A 24364-nucleotide genomic window follows, 5' to 3' on the forward strand; every position below is an offset into this window, starting at 1 on the left:
GTCGTGTTGTCGTCGGAATACACGTGCACCAAGAGGGGAGATTCGGGTAACTTCTTAACGATCTCCACCACCGAATCCTGCATCCACTCGTCGATCTTCTCGTACAACAACTCGTCCCGCTTCCTCTCTTCCTGCCGCTTCTTCGGCAATGGTTGCAGACTCACATTGGACGACGATGCCAAGATCTTGGTCGTTCTAGGTTTCGACGCCATCAAAGAGCATGCACGACGACAGCCATTCCGAACGTTAAATGAAATATCCCAGGGATGATCCTGACGTTGAAGACAAACGCTTCCACCACGACCAACACTGCTACCCGCCACCGTCATTGCTGTCTTTCTGTTCCTGGAAGAGACACACAGAGAGATTCTCGTTTGCCAGGAAACAAAAAGATGAACAGGGTTTGCTTTGAAGGGAAGAAGAGATTGGATTGCGTATTTGATTGATCTTTCTGGTTTCTTGGGAGAGTCAAGATTGGATGAATGATGCTCTTATATTGTAGCTTTTCCTTTTCCTCGTCGGATTCAACGTGATCAAGACCCGGGTGATGGGTGATGCTTTTTGGCTTCTGACACACACGTCACTTCCAGGAAATTCCAACCCTTCTTATCCTCTACATACAAACCTCACGAGATCTTCGTGCAACCTTTTGTTCATTGGCCTAAGATTCTCACCTTTTAATTTATCAGGATTAAAAGATTATTTGCATATGAATTTTTTTACAAGAAAATTATGAGAAATAACTATCTTTATAAGTTTAATTTAAAAATATTTTTTATTATAATTTTAATTATTTTTAGTTAATTTTTTACATAATTTGACAATAATACATTTTAAATAATTTTAAACAAATTAAAATAATTTCGATTTTTTTTTCTTTCTTTTTTTGTATATCTCACCATCCAGCTCTTTCTCGTCATTCCAAAAAGTAAAAATGATATTAAGGTATATGTTTTAGATTTTTGAGTTTATTGATTTATTCATAGAACCTCAAAATTAAGGAATTGAAATTGATTAGACATATTTATAAATTAAAAAACTGTATAACTTTAACAACTTAAACCTAGTTACGAGCAAGCAAATCAATTAGTTATTAAGTTACATTACTAGTTTTTAAGTATTACATTATTGATTTTTAAGTATTGCAAAACTGATTTTAGATATTACATGATTTAATCATTGTGTTTCTAATTTTTTAGATATTAAGCGATTAATTTCAGGTATTACGAAACTGATTTTTAAACAATGTGTAATTAATTTTTAGATAATACTTAAGTTACACAATGCTTACAGTCATGCAATATAATATCAACCAATCACATTATATCTAAAAATCAAGAACATAATATTTAAAAATTAGTAACGTAATACTTAAAAACTAGTGATATAATGTTTAAAAACTAGCTATGCAACGTCTAAAAGTTACGAAAATTACTGAATTTTATTTAATAAAATTAACAACTTCAAATGAAACACCATATTTCATTTAATAATATAATCAACGAAAATGTTTACTTGATAAAAAATTGTCAAAATGCTCAAAGATTTTTTTATATATTAAAAATCACTCTAAAAATACTTAAAAATGCTTAAAACATTAAAAAGTTTTTCTTTGTGTATAAAAATTATTTCAAAATGCTCAAAAAAAATTTTTGATAAGAAATATTCTAGAGATAAATGATTTGGCAAGAAAAACTCAAACAATATGAGTCGGTTTGAGACGTGAACTTAAACATATGTATCAATTTTATTAAAAATAATTTTATTCAAAATTAATTTTTTTTAGTTAAAAATAATTAAAATTATTAAAAGAATTATTTTCAAAAATACCTTATATATTAGTGGTATTTTTGAAAAGAGCTCTTTTTTTATTGTAATTAGATTAGTTTGATTTTCTATTGGTTGATTTTAGAGGGTTGCAACTGATGCGGAATGCAGGGGACAGCCTACCTGAGTGCCGTGGGAGATGAGGTGGGGCAGGAGAAGCAGGTCTTTGCTGTGATTGAAATGTTCTTCCACGAGGACCGGTCGTGTCTGGCTGTCGGGGAATCAGGGCCGTTGAGGTTTGATCGGACGGTGGAGAGAGCGGGAATGCGACAGGTTGGATGGCGCGGGAAAGGGCACGTGGTCGCACGACTATAGTGCATGCAGAGTGTACGCGGGCACACGCTCCGCCCTCTCGCCAACCGTTTTTTTAAACGTTCGCCACATGACTTCCACGTCAGCAAACCTTTCCCACTTTCTTTTTCCAAAAAAATAGCATGTAAAATGTGTTTTATTTAGATAAAATAATAATAAAAAAATCTCTCAACTACATGTATTTTTACAATTAAACTCTTACATTTTTATCATATTCAATTTAACCCTTATCATATTATTTTACACAATTGAATCCTTATCTTATAATTGAAATATAATAAATTATGCTTAATGACAGTTGTTAGTTGTTGTACACACGGAATCATAATAAAGCTTATAGATCAATATGTGATGTTAGATCTCACACGTACAAGAAGTGACAATTGTAGTTAAGAATATCGTGGTTATATTTTTGTTATGAGATAAGAATTCAATTAGATAAAAAATATAAATTAAAAAAGATTTAATTGAGTATAATAAAAATATATGAATTTAATTACAAAATACATATTGTTCAAGGATTTTTTTATATTAAATATTTTATTTAATTACTATAGTTTTGTTTTTGGTTAATGGACGGATTGACATTGAGTTGGGGCTATTCTTGGCAAATTGATGAGTGGGCTTAAAATGTAACACTCCATGAACATCTATAACTTTATGTAAAGAGAAGTCTCAATGGGACTGTCAAATAGTGTCACATGGACATATCAACAAGAGAGTGATGTAAGTCAAAAGAAGTAATTAAATTTTTCACGTGAAACTATCAAGAGAGAACTGTTATGGGATTTAATTTTGAATGAATCACATCATCAATGACATGTATTGATTGTGGATCATCATTGACAAGACTTGTAGCTTTAAACTTAGGTTCTCATTTTTGGTTTGGTAAAACTTAAGTTCAAGCTCCATGGCAGGAAGGATATGGAATTGTTTCTTTCCAACCCTATCGCTGTTACAAGATGATGGATTATGATCAAGCAATGTTTCAAGTCTAGCTAATTCCCCCTACAATACAAATTCAAGACCCTCCTAGGAACACTAGTACAAGGAGGCAATGATTTCCATGAGTTTCTCAAATAATGATCGATGGAACCTATGTTGTTTTGACTTTTTATATTTCTAAAAATATTTTTATTCAATACATAATCAACGGATATAACTATGATGATTTAATTTCTTGAATATATAAAAAAATTAAAAAAAAATTAAATCTCTTTTAATGAAACATATCCGTATGCAACACTCATTCTGAAGTTTTGGGTAATATAAAATAGAACTTCTCAAGATCTTTCAAAAACCCGAAACTTGTTGATTCATTTAATAAGTACAAAAGCCTTAAACTTAAGTTTTCCCAAGTATAGTTTGAACATTGCTTCCAATCTAACATGTAAAGAATTGAACAAACCAATAGTAGATGCATAATAGTATCCAACACTCACCCTCAAGTTCAAGTAATATAAGGCTAGACTTGTTGTCCTTGTGAGTGCCTACAGCCACCCAAAATATTTGAACAAACATTGCAAATTAGGACTTGTACATAAAATTTGCACCCCATGTTACCCTGGAACTAATTTTCTTGCTTCCCAAGTTAATGAAATTAGTTTCGGAATCGAAATCGAACCAAGGTTAGGTAGTTGGAATAAGTGTCTTTCTCTAGGTGGCTACCGACCATTATATGCATCAACCTGCCTGTCAGTTATCAAGACTTAAGCTACCAAGTCATCTGGTATTGTAATGACAGGCTGCTTGTGATGTTGTCTGTTGTCCTAGCCCCTGCTTAAGACATGAAAACAGTTAGCTGTCCTTTTTTTTAAAAAAAGTAACAGTTTGCTGTCTTAATCTTCAGAAAGCTACAAAAAAAGACAGGCAATTAACTTATGATAAACTATACTTAACGAACGGTGGTTTTAACTTTGGCTTTATCTTCAGGATTGTGGGCACATTCCCTGCTTGAGAAGCTATCATTTTTATTACTTCTTGAACAAATGGTATTGGTTAAGAGACCAAAAATCACCTTCCCCCCTTGCATATTTAATAGGGAAGTCTTCATTACTTCTTTAAGCAATAAAGCCATAGGCCAAAGGCCACAAAACTGATTTCAAACTACTAGAATTGTGTTGAATTGAGTTTGAATGAGATAGATCAAATGATTAAGAGTTACCTTTCCTGTAAGATTGTTAGTCTCAGAGTTCTCTTTTACAATAGCAGAAGTTAATCCTTGTTTCAAGTCTACTGCTAAGTTGTGGGTGCAGATCCTTTATGCATAATAGGGCCTATCAGCTTTATTGGGTTGTTCTGCTTGTGCTTGGATTTGTAAGAGAGAGAAGCATCCAAAATGGTCATGTTTCTCAATCTTGCTCTCCTTTCGCCCTTTTTGGCTGTTTGAAGGTGGCTGTAATTTTTGAGTCTGACTAATATTAATATTTTGTAGTTGTATAGCATTTTGACTTCAGTTGGCCTTTTTGCATGCCAAGCTTCAGGAAGGGCACCTGGACCAAGTTCCCCTAGCTAGGTCCCCTCCTTTTTGTGTATATAGGGGATTTCACCCAGCTTTAATGAAAATGACTTTAATCTTCAAAAAAAAAAAAAGCCTTGTTTCAAGTCTTTTAGAATGAGATTGGTAAGTTAAAAAATGTTTCCTTCCATCGAAAATAGTGTTAAAAATGTAGCCTAGCCAAGCTTTTTGGACTTGTTCAGCTCCTAATTACTGATGTATGCAGATTGCAGACTAAACTGGTTAAGGTTAAGTTAGTACTAGGCATCCGAAAAAGAGGGTTAGGATCAAAATCTCAGATTGCAGTAAATAGTTTTACTCAAAACAATAAATAATCAAACCAAAGTATCTCATGATTTTATCTGTTCATTCTAAAATCTCCAGGCCACATATAAGTTTCTAAAATTTGGCCTTCTAGGTTATCAATTCTTTGGATAAAGCTTGACTGGAAGTCCCATGGCAGGGTATGGCATTGGTTCGCGGGTGATAGGCTCATCAGGAATCATTTCTGTCCAACTATACTTTGTTACAAGATGATGGATTATCAGCAATGCTTCAACTCTAGCAAATTCTACTCCGGCGCAAATTCGAGGCCCTGCTCCGAAAGGAACGTAAGTGTATGGAGGGAATGATTTTGATGAGTTTTCAAATCTTGATGGATCAAACTTCTCAGGATCTTCAAATATGTTGCTGTCCATGTGAGTGCCTGGAGCCACCCAAAATATCTGTACAAATTATGAGTTAGGACTCTGTAATCAAAATTTGCATCTCATGAAAATACTTTTCCTGCTTTCTTAGTCAATAAGATTACTTTGAACCAATATGACTATACCTGCCATCCTTTGGGAATGTCATAGCCATCAAATGTAATGTCTTTGGTTACCAGACGAAAACTGCCAAGCATTGGGGGATTTACCCTCACGAGCTCTTGAGCTGCACTCCATGTATATCTCATCATCTGTATTTCACTCCAGGTGAGCTTTCCACCATTTGTGTTCATGGCCTTAACGACTTCATTTTGTTCTACAATGAAATGAAAGGTTCAGGACCATGTCAAGTTAATCCTGACAGGCAAATTATATAATATGCATCAGAAGATCCTAATTCAAACAATAATGGGAAATTTATGTATACCTTCAACCACCTTTCCTGATACCTCTGCATCCCTAGAAAGGTGTCTTATGAAGAGGGTCAGTAGAATTGCAGTTGTATCATGGCTAGCCATTATCAATGAAAGGAAAACATCAAGAATTTCTTCCTCTAGTAAAGGCAGTCCATTTTCATCCCTCAGAACAAGGAGGCTAGATATAATGTTGTCATCGTTAGGATCAACTGTTCCTTCCTCTTCTTGTTTTTTCCTGATCATTATCAGATTCGAAAGCAACTTACAGACCCTGCGCCGCGCCTGCATTGCTCTATGAAATACAGTCCCTGGAATATTGAATGGAATTGCCCATACTCCTTTGACAGTGAGTGAAAAATCTTTCAATAGCTCATCTTTCTCCTTGCCGTCAGGTAATCCAAAAAATATACTGCAGGTTATATTGAATGTTATCTTCTTCATTAGTGGCACAATTTTTATTGAATCCTTGCCATGAAGTTCCTGTTTATCAGCAAGAGGAACGAAAACAGACAATCTTAATGAAAGCTGCTTGAACTTTAACTAGCTTGAATCTTGTTCAATCAAGTAATTGATATAAACAGATAAACAGTTGGTGTCAGAGCAAGATCTACTTTGAGTTCCCAATCCTACCTTGAGTAATTGTTTCTGGACAAGAGAATCCATTTTGGCAAGAAACCGTTGGATGCTTTCTGGTTTTAGAAAGTTGGTTATTGCACCCCTGACAAGCTTGTGTCGGGACCCTGACATCTCAAAAAGGCTGTACTTCCCGAGCACCCTGACCACTGAGGTTGGTTGATTGCATGAAATCCCATGGTCACCACCATTAAATACAAAACGATTTCCTGCTTGGCCAGTCAAAACCACCATTTTTGCACCCATGATGGAGGTCTTGAATACCGGTCCATACTTCTTGATCCGGTTCAGAATCCATTCAGGAGTCCTGTCTTGTGTTTGTGCCCTTGCAAAGCTGATAGACTCCCCAATAAGTGGGAACCCGAATGAACCTGGTGGGAGTTTCTTGCCTAGAAGTGGTGAGACTATAAATTTGAAGCAGCAAAGGACAGCAACTAGAGTTGCCAAAACTATGGATGTGAACTGTAGTTTTAAGTCAGAAGAAGGCTCTGGAAGGCCAGGCAGGATATCCATTCTTGTTTTGAGTAGGATGTAAAGGCCAAAACCATAGCAATTTATAAACACATAACTCATTCTAAACTGGGCTTGAGCAACAGTACGGTACAATGTCCCCAACAAAAGAAACCGTGTTTTAGTTTGAAAATATTGTCCACAAGCGAAGTAAGGCGTCATTGGGGTTAGAAAAGCAGTCTGCATAGAGTTTGTTAGCCATCCATGATTAAGCTATGAAGTCATCTTTACCAAGTCATCTGGTCACCTATTGCTTGCTTGACTGTTTCTAAGCACCAGGCTTTCAGTCATCATATTCTAAAAATTTATGTGATTTTGTCTTATTGTCTTGGACGGCATTGACAAGGGAAGTAATTAGCTGTCTTTGCTCAATAACTACGAAGGACAAGCAATTAATTAATTTGAAATGACACTTTGGAAACTGTGCTAACATTGAATTCTTCAAATCCTTTATCAAAGGAATTTATTTGGCATCAATATGATCCCTGCTTAAGTTGCTGTCATTTTTAGAAATTATTATTTCTTGAAGAAGTTGGACGCAAACTACTCAATAATGGGTACCATAAGTGCTGCCATTACTAGTAGATTTTAGTGATAAGCCTTTTATTTCTGTGTCGATATATGGATAATACAACAAGTAAATTATCTTGTTAACAATAGATATGGAAGGGATATTGATCATTAATCATCTAAAAACTAAGTAATAATTTCATTGGGGCGGTCTACATTTCAATGTTTCTAATGTCCTTTACAGTTTAGACATGTAACTACACATTTTGAGCCAGCTTCAGGTTGCAGAAGCAATGGATAACTTGTTCACTAGTAATCTTCAGAAAACTACAAAAAAGAGGAGCGACCAACTGATCATAATACTCTATAGAATCATTGTTCATAGAAATTTACTTTATGATGCTGTCAGACTGGTTTTTGCTTGAAAAATTTTCTCATCTACATCACTACATCTATACCATAGTCACGAGAAGTCATTGGTGTATTAGTACATCTACACAGAAATTTAAGGCTTATCAGCCAAAGATTTCTTCCAACCAATTTTTTCAGTAATTAAATGATGAATTATCAATTCGGATACAATCTGCTCCAAGATAGATTCTTGGGATGTTGGAATATAGGGGGGAAGGTTTTGAACGAAACCTTAAATCTTGACAGGATTTGAGAGACATCCAAACTTCTCTGGATCTTCAAAAAATGTTCATGTTCATGTTCATGTGTGTACCAGAAGCAACTGACCCCCCCTGTGTATCCCTACAAGTTGGATCTTGTCCTATGATATAATAAAGCCTTTGCATGTTTATGTTTATGAAGATAATAAAACCCTCATTTGGTTCGAAGAAAGTAATCTAACGCTAGCTAAGACAACAAAAAAGCTCTAAGAGTGGCACCAAAATAAAGCTATGGTAGTTTTTTTCTTTTTTTAAAAAATTTCATGGTATATTGAAAACAGAGGTAAGTAAAAACAGCTATGGTAGTTAACTTCTGCAGGTATGAAGATTCCTCCAATCAGCAGATTTTCGCAATGAAAATACTCAAATTGTTCAGTCTTTATAGGCATAAGTAAGCCTGATTAAGCTTATCCAGTATCATTCCTACCATCAATGTTGATATGAGAAGAGAAAATTTTGGATTGAGGTTGATCATCTTTTATCACGATATTATGCGTTGTGTTCATAATGAGGTACAGTCGCTAATTGATACAGTATAGCTGTTAACTGAAGCATGAAAGATTGTAGCATTTCAGAAGACACTGCAGTCCAGGCATAAACTTCTGGCTTATATTAACACATCCTTTGTAAGTTGATCACTCCTTTAATGAAGCTTGACAGGAAGGCCCATGGCTGGATAGGCCATTGGATCACATGATATAGGCTCGTCAGGAATCAGTTCTGTCCACTGATAGTTCATTATCAGATGATGGATTATCAAAAGCGCCTCTATTCTCTTATATTCACCTCCAGGGCAGATCCAGGTGCCTGCTCCAAATGGAACATAACTGTAAGAAGGAAGCAGTTTCGATTAACCCTCAAACCTTCCAGGATCAAACACCTCTGGATCTCTGAAAATGTTCTTGTCCATGTGTGTAGCCGCTGCAAACCAGAACACCTGCAATTCTTATATGCTAGACATGTTAGACTTTCATCTACATGCAGCTTAAAGCTTATTATACATGACTCAAAAATCACAACCACATGAACTAATTTACCTTCCATCCTTTGGGGATGTCAAAGCCATCAAAGATTGTATCTCTCCGAGCACAATTGAAGTTGCCAAAAACTGGAGGATTCAACCTCAGCAGCTCTGGGGCTACCATCCATGTATACTTCATAATTTGGATGTCACTCCAACTGATAAGCTTTCCATCTTTTCCTTCAATGACCTTAGCTACTTCCTTTTGCTCTATAACGATGCAATTACTCATAAGCAATTTAGTGAATTAGCTAAAAATGGGAAAATGAAAAAGAACAATTTACCAATAATCAAAGTTGAATCAAACAGTTCAAGCAAACCATAATTAGCCACTACCTTGAAGCACCTTAGCAAAAGCCTCGGTATCCCTTGCAAGTTTTCTCATAAAATGGCTGATGAATAATGATGTTGTATCATGGCTAGCAATCATTACAGAGATCACATTATCTATGATTTCCTCCTCTAGTAATGGATCACCATTTTCATCTCTCAGGATAAGCAGACTGGAGATAAGATCATTGTCATCTAAAGAGCCTTTGCTCCCTTCGTCTATTTCCTTCTTCCTTCCTTTTATTAGTTTGGAGAGAAGCCTAGATATTCTGCCTTGTGCCTGCTATGCCTTATGGTATGCAGTCCCTGGAAATTTTAATGGGATAGCCCATAAACCTTTGATGGCAACAATAAAATCTTCAAACAGATAATCTTCCTCCTTGCTTTGTAATCTGAAGAGTAAACTGCAGCTGACATTGAAAGTGATCTTTTTTATTAGTGTCACCATTTTAACTGTATCTGTACCGCTTAGTTCCTGTTCTCAGAAGAGAAAAAGAAAAGATTAAGAGAGTAAATAAACTGGCTGTTTCTTGAATTTTATCTACTTCAGATAGATGGCAAATGTTTTGGCTTCTCCTGAAACTGATGTATCTTATAGATGTTGGATCGTTACTTGGAACATTTCTTGCTGGACTAATGAATCCATTGCAGAAACAAATCTTTGGATACTTTCAGGTTTCAAAAAGCTCAATATTGCACCTCTGACAATCTTATGTCAAAGCCCTGGAAGCTCAAAGATGCTGTGCTTTCCAAGTATGCCTGCTGCAGTTCCAACTTGGTTGCTCGCAATGCCATTGTCTCTCCCACTGAATATGAAACAATTACGAGCTTGGCCAGTCGAAAACACTGCATTTGAACCCATGAGTGAGGTCTTGAATACTGGTCCATACTTGTTTACATGCTTTTGAATCCAATCGACAGTTTGATCATGTTTATGCGCCCTGACAAAGCTTATGGACTCCCCAATGAGTGGAAGTCCCAGTGACCCTAGAGGAAGTTTCTTACCTGAAAGAGGGAAGATTCTAAATTTAAAGTATGCAAGAAACAGTTACCAGGGTTATCAAGATAATGGTTATCGCTCAATTGAGTTCAGAACAAAGCTCTTTAAGCTTAAACAGGACTTCCATTGCAAGTGTTACAAGCCTGATTGAATAGAGCTACTGATTTAAAGTCTTTGCACATTTTACTAGGATCTTTAAACCAAGAGACAAAGAATTTGAGAAGCAAACATCTTCTTGTACTCACATGCTTGTATTTTACATGTTTAAAGAAAAAGAACTCGTTGCTTCTTGCTTTGGCTGACAGAACCGAAACAAGAAACTGACTAATTATTATTGTATTCACCACACAAAGTCAAAGAGCTTGCTTGCAGGATGTCCATTCGCTGGTTCATATTGGTTTAGTTTAGGACAAGGAAGGGGGCGCCTTTGATTGGCAACCCCAAAAGTCAGCAACATATTCTTCTGATATAACAATTATCTATTTGCTTAAAAAATGTTGTTTAAAGAATATTCATTCAAAATTTCATGTCAACGACCCCATGGCCAGTTTTCCAATCAGCATAGGCTAATGAAAAGGTAATATTAACTGCAGTTCAGCAGACATGGTTTTCCTGTAGTTTCAAGTAGATAAACTATGTTCAGCAACTGCAATTAATATAAACAACCTAAGCATAAGATCATCAGATAACATAAGCTACGGGTTCATCATGAACAACATATCTGTATGATACCATGGATGATCTGTGTCACCTGTTTTTATGTATGCTTTAAAACTTGCAAAAACTTAATCTGAAAACTCAAGTATGTTTTCATGGTGTCAACCTTAAACCAAGGCTATTTTACCTGCTATCATCTGTGGATATCAAAGCCTCAAAGGTTGTGCCTTCCCTATGCATACTCCTAAACTTTCCACTGCTCCCTTCTTTAGCCACCAGAAAAACTCAAATTCTCCTATACACAGGAAAAAGGCTCAGTATAACAAGTAACAACAAAAATCAAATTATTTAATGATTGTGCCTAGTAAAAACTTTCATGCAATTTGCAATTTAGTTTAAGAAAGAAATAATGATTATTGAAACTAAGTACAGAAGCTTTGACTAATTAGTTCCTTAGTATTATGGTGCAAAACGTTCACATCACAGTTGACACAGTTCCAAGGAATTCAAAGAAACCAAACTCTATAATGTTATTCAACGGTCACGTTCTATTGAAATCATGATGAAATGGTAAAACATCAAACGCCACCTTAAGAAACATGTTGGACTAGGGATCGATCTTGAATGCTCGCCTGAAGGTATGCATTTCCTTAGGCAACATGCCCTTTGAGCCATTGTCAATGTCAAGCAATCAAATTCAGATATCAAAAACCTACAACCAGAGTGCTATAAATTACTATCAGAGAGAAGGGAATGAAAGAAACACTCTCCATTTTCAAAAAAAATGTAATGACATTTGATCATGCAAATCATTTTGATTACAATTTTCTGTATGACACAAGTCCTTGCCATGCCCATATCTGCTGCTCTCTACAGTGTACTGCAATAAATGGTAAGAAAAGCCCTGGAAAACAAACAACTCTGATCAGTCCAGGATGCAATGGAGAGTGTTCAAGCATCATGGAAAGTGATGCATGTACTAGATCAAATGTTCATGTACCTATCCCTTATGGTCTTGATTCATTCAACTAATGTATGATATCTGAATTTTTTTTTGTTCTCTTTGAATGAAATGCTTTTGTTTCAAGTGGACCTGATCTGTAGCAACAGTCACTTTCAAACTTTATTATTGCATCAAAAAAATCTCCATTGCCCTGACAAAATGCTTGTGAATGCTAGTAGCTTATGAAAAAGCCTTCTGCCCCACTCAATATTTTGGTACATTTTGACAAGGAAAGACCATAAGACAAAGCAGGAATTATTATTAGGCCAAGTTTAGGTAAAGTTGAGCAATTTTCTATTAAAATCGAATTAATCAAAAAAATTTAGTTAAAACAATTCAATTAATCCGAAAATAATCACTGTTAAATCGATTAATTTGACCTGTTTCAATATTAAATTTTTTTAATTAACCAATTAATCGATTTGTATATAAATCATTTATAAATTGTAACATATATAATAATATTATAAAAAAATTCTGATTAATTCTATTATTAATTGAATTAACCTATCTAATTCGATTAATCACTTAAAAAGAGGCTGATTAACACTAGAATTAGAAAAAGAATAGTGATTGCCTATTGACGGAGTCAAAGGGCAAGGGTCTTAGTAGCTGATTTCTTACAAGCTGCCACCAACTGATGATTAAAACTAGGATCAAAAAGGGGGTAGGTAACATGAAAGGTAGTTAGCATCACACGTTGGTAGCTGAATTCCCTCAAATAGAAAAAATGTTGTAACATGAACAGCAGCAGCACAAATTCTGCTAAACTTTGTACATAAGCCAAATTAATGATATAGGGCCATTACTTGTTAGGTAAAGAGAAGATTATAGTCCATCAAAATCCCAATTTTATCTCCTTAATTTTAAAAAGTGTTCGAAAAGATAATAAAAATGACCGTAATTATATTATGTGGATTTTTTCGATTAATCTTGTTAAATATTTTATTGAAAAATTCAGTATTCATGTGCATATGATAGTTGAATGTACAAAATTAAATAAAAAATTCTCAAAACCATGATATGTAGAGTACTGAATAAGTGGGAATGTAGTAATTGCAAGTCAAATGGGAGAAAATGAGATGAATCACAAGCTCTCAACTTCCCTTACCTACCACCCTCTTGCTATCCCAAGACTTACAGAAGCATGGAGTGTTAGCTATGCTAATGGTATGTCAGTGAGGATTGGTACTAACATTAATGCATTGGTATAAAGGCAGCAGCACTCTTCAGCTTTGTCATTCCTTATAGAAAAAGGAAAACCTGAACCAGCTTTTGCCTCCTGATCATTGCTTTCTTTGACTAATTTAGCTCTCAATCTCCTGCAAAGATAAGTAGTAAGTGGTTTTTCTTTCAATTTAGTGCTGCTTTGATTATACCATTTGTTCTTCTTTCTTAATGAAGAGTTGCTGTTTTTTTTTCATTTTTGGATTTGGTGCAGTGGGTACTGAAATGGTAATGGTTGATGAAATCCCTTTCCCCCCACAAATCACAACTACCAAGCCATTGTCCCTTCTAGGTTATGGTAAGAATTTTACTCACTATCCTGTAGTACTTCTTTTCCTTGAAACAAATTAAAAGTCTGAGAAACAGTCTGAGGTTAGTACCTTTTTGTTCCTACATGAATGTCCTGTGTCTAATGACCTTCTGTTGGGGCTCTGCTGCAGGAATTACTGACATTGAGATTCACTTTCTCCAAATCAAGTTCACAGCAATTGGAGTTTACCTTGAACCTGAAGTTGCAGGACACTTACAACAATGGAAGGGAAAACCTGGAAACGTGCTAGCAGAAGATGATGACTTCTTCGAGGCTCTTATTAATGGTACATAACACTCAATTTCCCATTATTCAAGAGATTGTCATTGCAATCTGTTTCAAGAACTATTGTAATCCCTTTCTTTAATTCTATGCTGCCTGCAGCTCCAGTGGAGAAATTTCTGAGAGTTGTGGTGATTAAGGAGATCAAAGGTTCCCAATATGGGGTGCAGCTGGAGAGTGCTGTGAGGGACAGATTGGCAGCGGATGATAAGTACGAGGAGGAAGAGGAAGAAGCCTTGGAGAAACTTGTCGAATTCTTCCAGTCTAAGTATTTCAAGAAGAATTCGATCATCACATACCATTTTCCTGCAAATTCATGCACTGCTGAGGTATATCTTGAAGCTTACGAGTAATGTTTTCTCCTTAAAAAATCAATCATTCCTGTACCAATAGTGTATGTGTGTGTGTATGTGCAGATTGCATTTACTACCGAGGGGAAGGAGGAAGCGAAAATCAAAGTGGAGAATGCCAATGTGGTTGAGATGATCAAGAAATGGTACTTGGGAGGAACAAGGGGAGTGTCCGCTACTACCATAACCTCCTTAGCTAATGCCCTCTCTGCCCAGTTATGCAAATGAGCCTATTTTGTCTAATTATAAGTTCACAACCTTCCCTGGAAGGTTGCTTTAGAATGATCCTGTTTGTTGTGCTTCTTTGTACCAATAAAATTATGATGTGAAAGTTGGAGTTTTGCCAATTTTAGAACTCAATTTCCTTTGACTGCATGACTGAAACAAAGAAAAAAAGAGTGTAAAAGAATTTGATTTCATCTTTTATCTGATAAGCTTGATTGCCTAAAGGAACCATATGCCATAAACAATATGCCCTCACCATATTTCTATCAAGAATCACTGCTTCAATCTAGTATACCCTTTACATGTATTTCTCTTTAGGAGAGACTCTGATAAAGTTGTGTAAACAGTTAATTCTATTCGAATTTTAATCAAATGTGCTGTGAAAATTAATCGAATTGATCGAAAATGAAGTATTAACTTGTTAAGAAGTTCATGAAGTTGCCTATATATAAAAAGAGAAAGTAAAGCAAGTAACTTCTGCATGAATTCCCTGCATCCCTGCCTTCATCTCCTACCAAAAGCAAAATTCCCCCCACCGGAACGAAGAAAGCAATCTTTGATAAGAGTTGTAAAAGGAGATCAGATTCAGATTGTAAAGCTATAAATGATACGCAACTGGCGTTAGAATCAAACATTGTTAACGTTGATCTTAGCATCTCTAGAAAAGTAGAAGTAAAACCAAACTTGTACCTCATATTTTCATTGATTAGATCAGGAGGAACAATCAACAACAGTGACTTTCCAAGGATAAGATCACTCATTGACACCCTTTTGCAAATTAACCCGAAAAGAAATGGCCAGGCATAGTTGAACAACACGGCTTCTCCTTTGGGAGATTCTCTTTCCATGTAAGTTTTGTCCAAAAAACCTGACATTTCCTCCTACTTGAATCTCGACCGCAAGATTGAATGCAAACAGATCTTCAGCCAGCTGTTTTAAATGGAGGCTTTTGACCTGATTACAGGATTAAAACCACTAATCCAAGTGGTTAAGGCCATTCAATTATTCAAAAGATTCCATTGGCAATTTGAATTCCTTTAGATTGCCTTTCTAGCACTCCAACTGGATGCTTCCGTGACAAACTTTTGTACTACAGTGATACTTTTGTCCTCGTATCAGCATGCGCGTATACACACACGTATATATAAAGCAAATACAGCCCAAGCTTGGCAAGTGACCAAGGAAAATTCCATGCTGCAATCCTTCGAATCAAGGAAAAATCTTACAGATAGGCATAGATGAACAAGGTCAAGGAAGAGGGTGGTCCAATTATGAATGATGCCCTTGGAAAAATGTCCTCATCACCCTGCAGGTATCCTCAATACTAAGATAATATTGGAGTGTGGTGCATATGAGTGAATTTTTTTCTTGTGTGGGACTAGAAAATCAAGGCCCACAGACCATAGCAGTAAAGAAAGAGGTTGTAAAAAAAGATGAGTTTTTGAAGAATTGAGATTCCATTCTATAAGCACATATTGTTGATTCCTTTTGTTTCCATATGTCTAAAGTGCACCATCCCCATTACACTTTGTTTTGTGATTTGAGTGCTTGAGAAATGATACCCTACTTTGGCATTCCTGTTTTGTTTCTATAAGCAACCAAGCTCCTATGTTATATTCAAACCAAGAAAAGGAAGGAAGAACATTTAATCAGAAGCTAGAACATATTTGTTTCCAATGAATTCCTTTATTTGACTAAGGACCAACTCTTTGAGGCATCCATAAGTGTAAAATTGGGTAATAGAGTAAGACAATGAAGAGTTGAGGCATAAAAACTGACTGAAAGGAAAGATCCCTTTGTACTCTAAAATTACAGAAGCCAATGGTAAATGAAATGACTTTTGAACATCACTGCTAATTGCTGAATTAGATATATATTGCATCAGCATGACAGCAGTTCAAATGTCATGTGGGCTGAGGCTAAGAATTAGACACCGAGGGCTTGCTTGCTTGCAAAGTGCATAGATGCTTTGTAGTGGATGTAACTCAAGCAAAGGAATCAAAACCCCAGAACTGGTTTCCTTTTGAATGGCCACTTCACCTGTAACCATTGACTAGTTGGCGGCACATTCTATGTGTGTTGAAAGGCCACATCTGAGAGACCAATTCTGAAATTGAAATTAAGCAAGTAGGAGAAAGTTACTGTTCAGACTGCAATTAAGGAGGTCTCTCTCTGTTCTGTTTCATTTGCAGGTACATCTGGAAACTTTCTATCAAACTATCCAACTCCTTGTTGAGTGATTCTGCTCCTTACAAAAATATCAGAGTTTTTCATCAGCATAACATTCCTTCTTTCTATACAAAGGTTGAAACAGGTGCATCAACTATATTTCCCAATAGACTCATCACATACAATTGGACATGGATTGGTAGACATTTTGCCCGTAATCATGGAAAAAGCAATAATCCTCTAGCCCTCTGGAGACATTCTCCATCTCCCAACACAAAGCATGTGAGGAAACAGCAAGCCTCAGAAATTCTTTTTTCATTTGCAATTCAGTGGCAATCAATATTTCTCTCTATGCATATACATAAACAAACCAACTTAGAAAGTGCCAAATAACATTAACAAAGCTACTCTATGCCCGCTTTCTCATCTGGTGGAGAACTATTTTCAAACCAGGATCAATTAAACCTCATCTGCTGCAACTGGAACATCAGATTGTCCTCCTGGTGAATTCCCATGTTGCTGGACTCCGGCCTCCATCTCTGCACCAGCATCAGAACTAGTTGGCTGCTCTAGCAATGATTGCCTGCAAGTAGGACAGGATGAGTGTGACAGCAACCATGTATCTATACACCTCACATGAAAACCATGGTGACATTTTGGCAAAACTCTGACTCTTTCACCATCAATAAATTCTCCTAGGCAAATTGGACAATCTGTAGCCTTTATATTTATCCCTGAACTATATACGGCCACAGGAATCTGGCGCAATGCTCTCTTCTTCAGGCCCGTTGCAGCTAGACGTGCTGCTGTCTCATCTGGGGTCTCAAAAGCAAACCTTCTACTACAACGCAAAGCACAACGCACTATGGAGTTTAGTCCTAGGGCACAAATCAGTGCACAAAGCAAAGCTGCCAGGATGATCACCATATTGGTGTCGAAATTGGCTTCATTGGAGAAAGAGCTGCGTGTTCTGTTTCCATTTGTTGGTGACGCGCTTGATTGTGTGTCAAGGAGAAGGCGGTGTGGACGGTGATAATGAGTCACCATTGCTATTTCCAGCTTCTATCACCAATTGGCAAGCACCAAAAGCCTATAGAAAGAGTTGAAAATTCTACTACCCTTTTGAATTTTGGGATGTTGTCTTTTAAGCCTCTTTGATGAACTTAGACATAGAAGCTTCTAACTTCTTTGCTCCCAGTTCTTTCTTCTGTGAATCGAACCACAAAGGACACTGAAAGAAGAGAATTCATCTCTCTCATTGGCTGAAAAAACTATATCCTTTGCTTGTTTGCTTCAACTTCCCTGAGTCTCAGCGTGCTATGCAAGGATGTGTGGTTGAGGGAAATAAAGGCTGAAGCTTCACTTGCTGCTGATATATAGAGAAAGTGGAGTGATGGGAAACATCAAAGTGAGGGCTTATGCTTTTCTTTCTTTTGGTTCTTGTTCATCAGCTTTCAACTAAGGAGAGATATGGGCCTCTGAGTTATGGTTATGTCTGTCACGATTCCAACTAGATAAAGACAGCCAAAAAAAGCATCTTCTTTGGGAACTAAAGTAAAGAAAGAAAGGGCTTTCATGGTACATCAAAGGGTGAGTGCAAAAGAATTTATGGCTTCCAAAACCACAAAGAGTCCATAACCCTGTTAACTCCTTTCTCCATCAGATCATCACCACCATACATGGAAAAAGCAAAAAGGATTGTAGAAAATGATTTGGATTATGAGTACAATGATTTGGGCTTACCAGGGTCTATTGATTACTAATTTCTAGCAGAAGTAGTTGGAAATTCTTTGCTTGGAACTCACACAGAGAGGATCAGATTGTACCTAAATAGTCCTGGAATGAGATAGGGGATGACTACATATGAAGGGGTAATCAAGGTGCTGATAGCCTTTTTCTGGATGGAGGAAAGGGCATTGGTTTACAGATGGGAGGAGATACCAAGCACCAAATGGACACATATAATTAAGATAGATATTTGTTTGATGTCTTTTCATTGCAATATCATTATTGAAAGATTAAAATGACAGGCACAAGGATTGGGCTTGAGAAACAAGTAGAAAAAGGAAAGGGTGGCTAAGGAATTTTTGATTATGGCACCTGATCCCACATAAATGCAATTAGTTTATGGAGAAAAGAGTAAAAAAAAATGCTTATTCTTTAGCACCAAATCCCTTCCCACTCTTCCTGCAATTAAAAGGTGAAGCAATTCGATTATTCACTTTAACCTATGCTCATCTTTGCATCCCTTTTATATTTGAGATAATGGCAATGTGTTTATGCTTCTGCAGAAAAATCTAATGTATTCTAATCTGATACTACAGCTTTCACCATATGAATTTGATAAGCAAAGCTTTGTTTTTTCTACCAAGTAATGATTGTGATAGCTTATAAAGAAACAAATTGGAGGCATCTACCATGCTGTTAAAAAACTACAGCAATTTTTTACCCTGGTTATGGCCCCAAAAGCTGCCAAAACTTCATCTCAAATCAGATGCCAAAGGCAATTTCCTCCCTGGTTTTAATCCTAGTGTCTGCCTTTTGATGGAGACATGTTCATGTTTGCAGAGACACCTGTGAAACTACATTGTTGACAGAAAGACTGGGGGGCACATGGAGATCATGTGACTGAAGGCACTATCTCCTTGGCCACCTAGGAGGAGCTCCTCGGTCCACATGTGTCGGTCGAGTTCACTGTCTTAAGCCCTGCCTTTGGAGTCTAATGTGGACCCTCGATTTCACACACCGTAACACTTGTCTAACACTGCATCCCCATCTGATCCACAGTTCCAATGGTCCGTCCCTACATGTTCCATCAATTCTTTAACCCCATGTTGTTATGCCTCTCAACTACTCTTGGCTAACCTCACAATAACATCAATAGCTTTAGTAGGTGAAGAGAAAAAGAGGACCATCCAGCAGCAGAAAGCTATCAAATTTCAATGCCAACAACATCCGCAAATGCTTATCCACATTCTGAAAAACACATAGCATGTTGCATTTTATCTCTCCATCTATCTATTAGATTGGATTTGAGATGTTTCCACTTGATGATGACTGTTGGATTAGATAATTATCAACACAAGATCACCAATTTTTTATGGTTACTCTAGTCATTCCCTTGTACAAAAGAGTCATACACTTTGAACACTGATACATAAACAGTAAACTGCCATTTCACTATTAAAAAAAATATGGGTGATGAGAGGATTCGGATCTTAAACCTTACTTTTTAAAAAGAGATAAACAATGGTTAAATCAAATCTGAATTATTATTATCATCTCGTGACGATGTCAATGTCTACAGTGTTATCCATCTCTTCTCTATTCATTGAAAATGTCTTTCTCATTTATTCTTTTTTGAAAAAATCTTGATACTCCTTGTACAGTATTGAAAATCTTTGATGTGAAGAAAGCAATGGATGTGAAGGTTATCTGAGGCCATAGGCAACATGTCCCATGGTTGCAGCTTTTTCCAAATGTCTCACACTGCCATTATTAGTCCCACAGATACTGCTTCACTTCACTAGTAGTAATACTTCAGCAATGTCTTCGGGTTTTAGGGAGATTAAGATGAAGTTTTTTTGTTTTGATATGTTTTTTATATTAAGTTTTAAATTTCAAGATATCTCGAAAAAATAAAAATGAAAACAAATTTATAATGAAAATTTTGATAAATTAATAAATTATTGATCATTTATTTGAATAATAAAAAAATATTTTCTTTGAACAAGTAATTTTTCGATTATTAAATGGAACTCAAATCGAAATATTTTTTTTTTTCAAAAATTTCATTGTTTTCTATTTAAAGAAAAAAAATAAAATGAAATATTTTTCATCTTAGTGAAGTGACAAAACGAGGTCGTTTTGGTATTAAATTTCATTCCATGTTAACGCTCTTTTTTATTAGGAAGGAAGAGCAAAGAAAGCTAAGAAAGGAGAAAAGATTTTAATTTGGACAGACAGTCAGCTCTCTTTCCCTCACATTTCTCTACCTGAGATCTGAATCTGAGAAGCAACACCAAAATGCCGGATCCGTCGAGCCTGAGTCCCAATCCGGATCCGCCAATTCACTCCAATGCGTCGTCCACCTTCCCCAACCCAACCACATTCCGAGGTTCTAACCACAGGCGAGCACAGTCGGAAGTCCAATTTCGTATCCCAGACGACTTGGATCTCGTATCGGACCCGTTCGAAGGTCTGGGATCCGAGGACGACTTGTTTTGCAGTTACATGGATATCGAGAAGCTGGGTGGATCATCCAAGGTGGCGGACGAAGGAGGGGCTGCTGCCGGATCTTCGAGTGCTGGGTCGGGTCAGAACCCGAAAGGAGGAGAGGAAATGAGTGGCGGGTCGGGAATGGGGGAGAAGAGTACTGGAGGAGGGAAAGGAAGGCATAGGTATAGTAATTCGGTTGATGGGTGCTCGATGATGGAGTCGATTGAAGCTAAGAAAGCTATGGCTCCTGATAAGCTTGCTGAATTGTGGACTGTTGACCCAAAGAGAGCTAAAAGGTTTGGGAATTACTTCTTTTTTTTTCCCCTCTTTTTGGTTTTTGTTTTAGTGAATTTGGGTTTATTTGTGTAATTTTGGTGTTGGGTACTCATGGAATTGTAGAAGAAGTTCGAAGTTTGTAACTTTTTACTGTAAAGTTTGTGAATTTTGTTTCTTTTCAGTAGATTATAAGGGGAAGTTATTAGAACAAAGTAATATGCTTTTTGTTTTTAAGATTGTATATTAGTATAAAAAGTGTTTTTTTTTTTGTTTCTTTTTGGTTGGTTTCATTATTTTTTGTCATAGGCATATGATTGTTTTGTTGAAATGTTCGTTTCTTATCTTTATCGTAATGGTGAAGTTGACTTTCTTTTTGTTGGGTGCGGATGGGGTGTTGGGCAGTTTAGGAAGATAAGTGAGGAACTTAAGAAATTCGACTTGGAAATGGTTTTTCCATGGGGCGTGGGAACTTGAAAGTATCTAAGAATTTTGGAGAATTTGTGAAAAGCATGCATTTTTTTTGGAACTAATCGATGTCAATTATATGGGTTTTTCCTATGTCTCGATGCTTTCTTATGGATCATGCACATGCTTCTTAGCTCATTCTCTTGTTTCATGAGCATTATGTTTTTTTGGTTGACCTAACTTTCTTTTAACAATGTAGTGCTTCAGTTGACTTTTTTCACCCTTTGATGAATGGAATTTTTTGTATTTTATGGACTTCATTGAAGAAGGTTTTAAACGTATGTGTTATGATGCATCCAAGCATTTTGCTCGTTCATTGGTGCATGATCTTCCCGCTCAAAGAGTAGGGTCGAATCCCCTTTTCTCCAAATAAAAATAAAGTATGTATTTTTATAAATTAAATTCATGTGAATTTTGACGTGTTTTCTATTTATGCGTGCTTTTCCATGTTTTTATTGTTTCTTTTCTCGTTTTCAGTTGACTTTTTTCACCTTTGATGAATGATAATTTTGTTATTTTACGAACTTCATTGAAGAAGTATTTTAGAAGTATGTATTACGACGCAATTAAGCATTTGACTCATTAATTGGTGCATCATCTCCCTACGCAAAGGATAGGGTTCAAATCCCCTTTCCCCAAATAAAAAGAAAGTATGTATTTTTTTATGAATTAAATTCATGTGAATTATGACGTGTTTTCTATTTATGTGTGCTTTTTTATGGGTTATGTTTTCATGGCTTCTTTTCTTGTTTTCAGTTGACTTTTTTTACCCCTTGATAAATGGAGTTTTTGGTATTTTTGAAGTTTCATTGAAGAAGTTTTAAAAGTATACATTATGATGCAGCCGAGCATTTGGCTCATTAATTAGTACATGATCTCCTTATTCAAGGAACAGGGCTTGAATTCGCCTTCCCCTTAATAAAAATAAAGTATGTATTTTAATGAATTAAATTCATGTGAATTATGAGGTGTCTTCTATTATTGGTGCCTTTTTATAGTTTATGCTTTTATGCCTTCTTTTCTTGTTTTCAGTTGAATTTTTTCACCCCTTGATTGGAGTTTTTGGTATTTTAGGAATTTCATTGATGAAGTTTTTAAAACTATGAATTATGATGCACTTGAACATTTGGCTCATTGATCGGTGTATGATCTCCTTACTCAAAGACCAGGGTTCGAACCCTCTTTCCCCGAATAAAGAAATATTATGTATTTTTATGAATTAAATTCAAGTGAATTATGATGTATCTTCTACTTATGTGCCCATTTTTATGGGTCATGTTTTTATGGCTTCTTTTCTTGTTTTCGGTTGACGTCTTGCACCCCTCGATAAATGGAGTTTTTGGTATTTTAAGAATTTCATTGAAGAAGTTTTTAGAAGTATGCATTATGATGCTACTCAGCATTTGCTTCATTGATTTAGGCATCATCACCCTACTCAAAGAGTAGGGCTCGAATCCTCTTTTTCCTAAATAAAAAAAAATTATGTATTTTTATGAATTAGATTCACGTGAATTATGAGGTGTCGTTTATTTCTGTGTGCGTGTTTATGGGATATGTTTTTATCGCTTCTTTCTTGTTTTCAGTTCTTTTTTCAGTCCTTGATAAATGGAGTTTTTGGTATTTTTGGAATTTCATTTAAGAAGTTTTTGAAAGTATGCATAATGATGCCTCCGAGCATTTAGCTCATTGGTTAGCATATGATCTTTTTGTTTAAAGAGTATGGTTCGAATCCCCCTTCCCCAAATAAATTTTTTTTTGTATTTTTATGAATTAAATTCATGTGAATTATGAGGTGCCCTCTATTTATATGTGCTTCTTTATGGCTTGTGTTTTTATGGCTTCTTTTCTCATTTTCAGTTGACTTTTTCACCCCTTGATAAATGGAGTTTTGTATTTTAGGAATGTCATTAAAGAAGTTTTTAAAAGTATGCATTATTAATACATCCAAGCATTTGGCTCATTGATTGGTACATGGTCTCCTTGTTCCAAGAGCAGGGTTCGAATTCCCCTTTCCCCAAATAAAAGAAAAAATTATGTATTTTATGAATTAAATTCATGTGAATTATGAGGTGTCTTCTATTTATGTGTGCTTTTTTGTGGGCTATGTTTTTATGGCTTCTTTTCTCATTTCCTTAATGAGGAAAATGCAATGTTATATATTTTTCTGAATTTTGATGACTTGTTTTCCTGTTATGATTAGGAGATGGCATAAATGCTTCGCGAAATATTGAAGTAACTATAAGTACTTAATTGCAATATTGTATTAGTAAATCAGATCAGAGTATGAGATTGTATAATCTGAATCTCCAATTGCTAAGTACATTTTTGACTTTTTCACCCGTTGATAAATGGAGTTTGGTATTTTAGGAATGTCATTAAAGAAGTTTTTAAAAGTATGCATTATTAATACATCCGAGCATTTGGCTCATTGATTGGTACATGGTCTCCTTGTTCAAAGAGCAGGGTTCGAATCCCCCTTTCCCCAAATAAAAGAAAAAATTATGTATTTTATGAATTAAATTCATGTGAATTATGAGGTGTCTTCTATTTATGTGTGCTTTTTTATGGGCTATGTTTTTATGGCTTCTTTTCTCATTTCCTTAATGAGGAAAATGCAATGTTATATATTTTTCTGAATTTTGATGACTTGTTTTCCTATTATGATTAGGAGATGGCATAAATGCTTCCCGAAATATCGAAGTAACTATAAATACTTAATTGCAATATTGTATTAGTAAATCAGATCAG

At 35.8% G+C, this 24364-nt stretch overlaps 3 protein-coding genes and 2 pseudogenes across 4 annotated transcripts in view; 2 read left to right on the forward strand and 3 right to left on the reverse strand.

Annotated features, from left to right (window-relative positions):
* Positions 1-4917: 4917 nt before the first annotated feature.
* On the reverse strand, positions 4918-7169 carry LOC149526558 (taxadiene 5-alpha-hydroxylase 1-like). The gene is made up of 4 exons (XM_089785270.1): positions 6390-7169; positions 5771-6239; positions 5469-5659; positions 4918-5361 (listed from the first exon to the last, which is right to left on the reverse strand). The coding sequence occupies exons 1-4, from the start codon at positions 7086-7088 to the stop codon at positions 5059-5061; spliced, it is 1662 nt and encodes a 553-aa protein (XP_089641396.1). The 5' UTR covers positions 7089-7169; the 3' UTR covers positions 4918-5058.
* Positions 7170-8524: 1355 nt separating this feature from the next.
* Positions 8525-13346, reverse strand: LOC110426344 (taxadiene 5-alpha-hydroxylase-like; annotated as a pseudogene). Its single transcript, XR_016351894.1, has 8 exons — positions 13206-13346; positions 11914-11995; positions 11681-11803; positions 11279-11386; positions 10134-10439; positions 9441-9909; positions 9121-9314; positions 8525-9020 (listed from the first exon to the last, which is right to left on the reverse strand). The product of XR_016351894.1 is annotated as a taxadiene 5-alpha-hydroxylase-like (transcript).
* Positions 13280-14633, forward strand: CHIL (Chalcone-flavanone isomerase family protein). The gene is made up of 5 exons (XM_021441553.2): positions 13280-13431; positions 13536-13619; positions 13762-13917; positions 14016-14242; positions 14330-14633. Coding segments are annotated over exons 1-5 (630 nt in total). The 5' UTR covers positions 13280-13430; the 3' UTR covers positions 14492-14633.
* A 1521-nt stretch (positions 14634-16154) lies between these two features.
* LOC110426343 (RING-H2 finger protein ATL74 pseudogene) lies at positions 16155-18880 on the reverse strand (annotated as a pseudogene).
* Positions 18881-20566: 1686 nt separating this feature from the next.
* Positions 20567-24364, forward strand: part of LOC110426175 (bZIP transcription factor 18) — a 6470-nt gene continuing 2672 nt past the window's right edge. Inside the window, 1 exon segment of the mRNA XM_021441331.2 lies at positions 20567-21171. Within this exon segment, the coding sequence (XP_021297006.2) occupies positions 20684-21171 (488 nt within the window). The 5' untranslated portion in view covers positions 20567-20683.

The sequence above is a fragment of the Theobroma umbraticum genome, unplaced genomic scaffold (genome assembly GCF_002168275.2).
Source record: "Theobroma umbraticum cultivar Fairchild unplaced genomic scaffold, ASM216827v3 scaffold_55.0, whole genome shotgun sequence".
Lineage (NCBI taxonomy): Eukaryota > Viridiplantae > Streptophyta > Magnoliopsida > Malvales > Malvaceae > Theobroma > Theobroma umbraticum.

Coding starts and splice junctions, on each gene's coding strand:
- LOC149526558 (XM_089785270.1), bottom strand. CDS start 7,088: ATGCAGACTGCTTTTCTAACCCCAATGACGCCTTACTTCGCTTGTGGA. Junction 6,240..6,389: donor TCCAGAAACAATTACTCAAG/GTAGGATTGGGA, acceptor GCTGATAAACAG/GAACTTCATGGCAAGGATTC. Junction 5,660..5,770: donor ATCAGGAAAGGTGGTTGAAG/GTATACATAAAT, acceptor ATTTCATTGTAG/AACAAAATGAAGTCGTTAAG.
- CHIL (XM_021441553.2), top strand. Junction 13,620..13,761: donor ATTGTCCCTTCTAGGTTATG/GTAAGAATTTTA, acceptor GCTCTGCTGCAG/GAATTACTGACATTGAGATT. Junction 14,243..14,329: donor CAAATTCATGCACTGCTGAG/GTATATCTTGAA, acceptor GTGTATGTGCAG/ATTGCATTTACTACCGAGGG.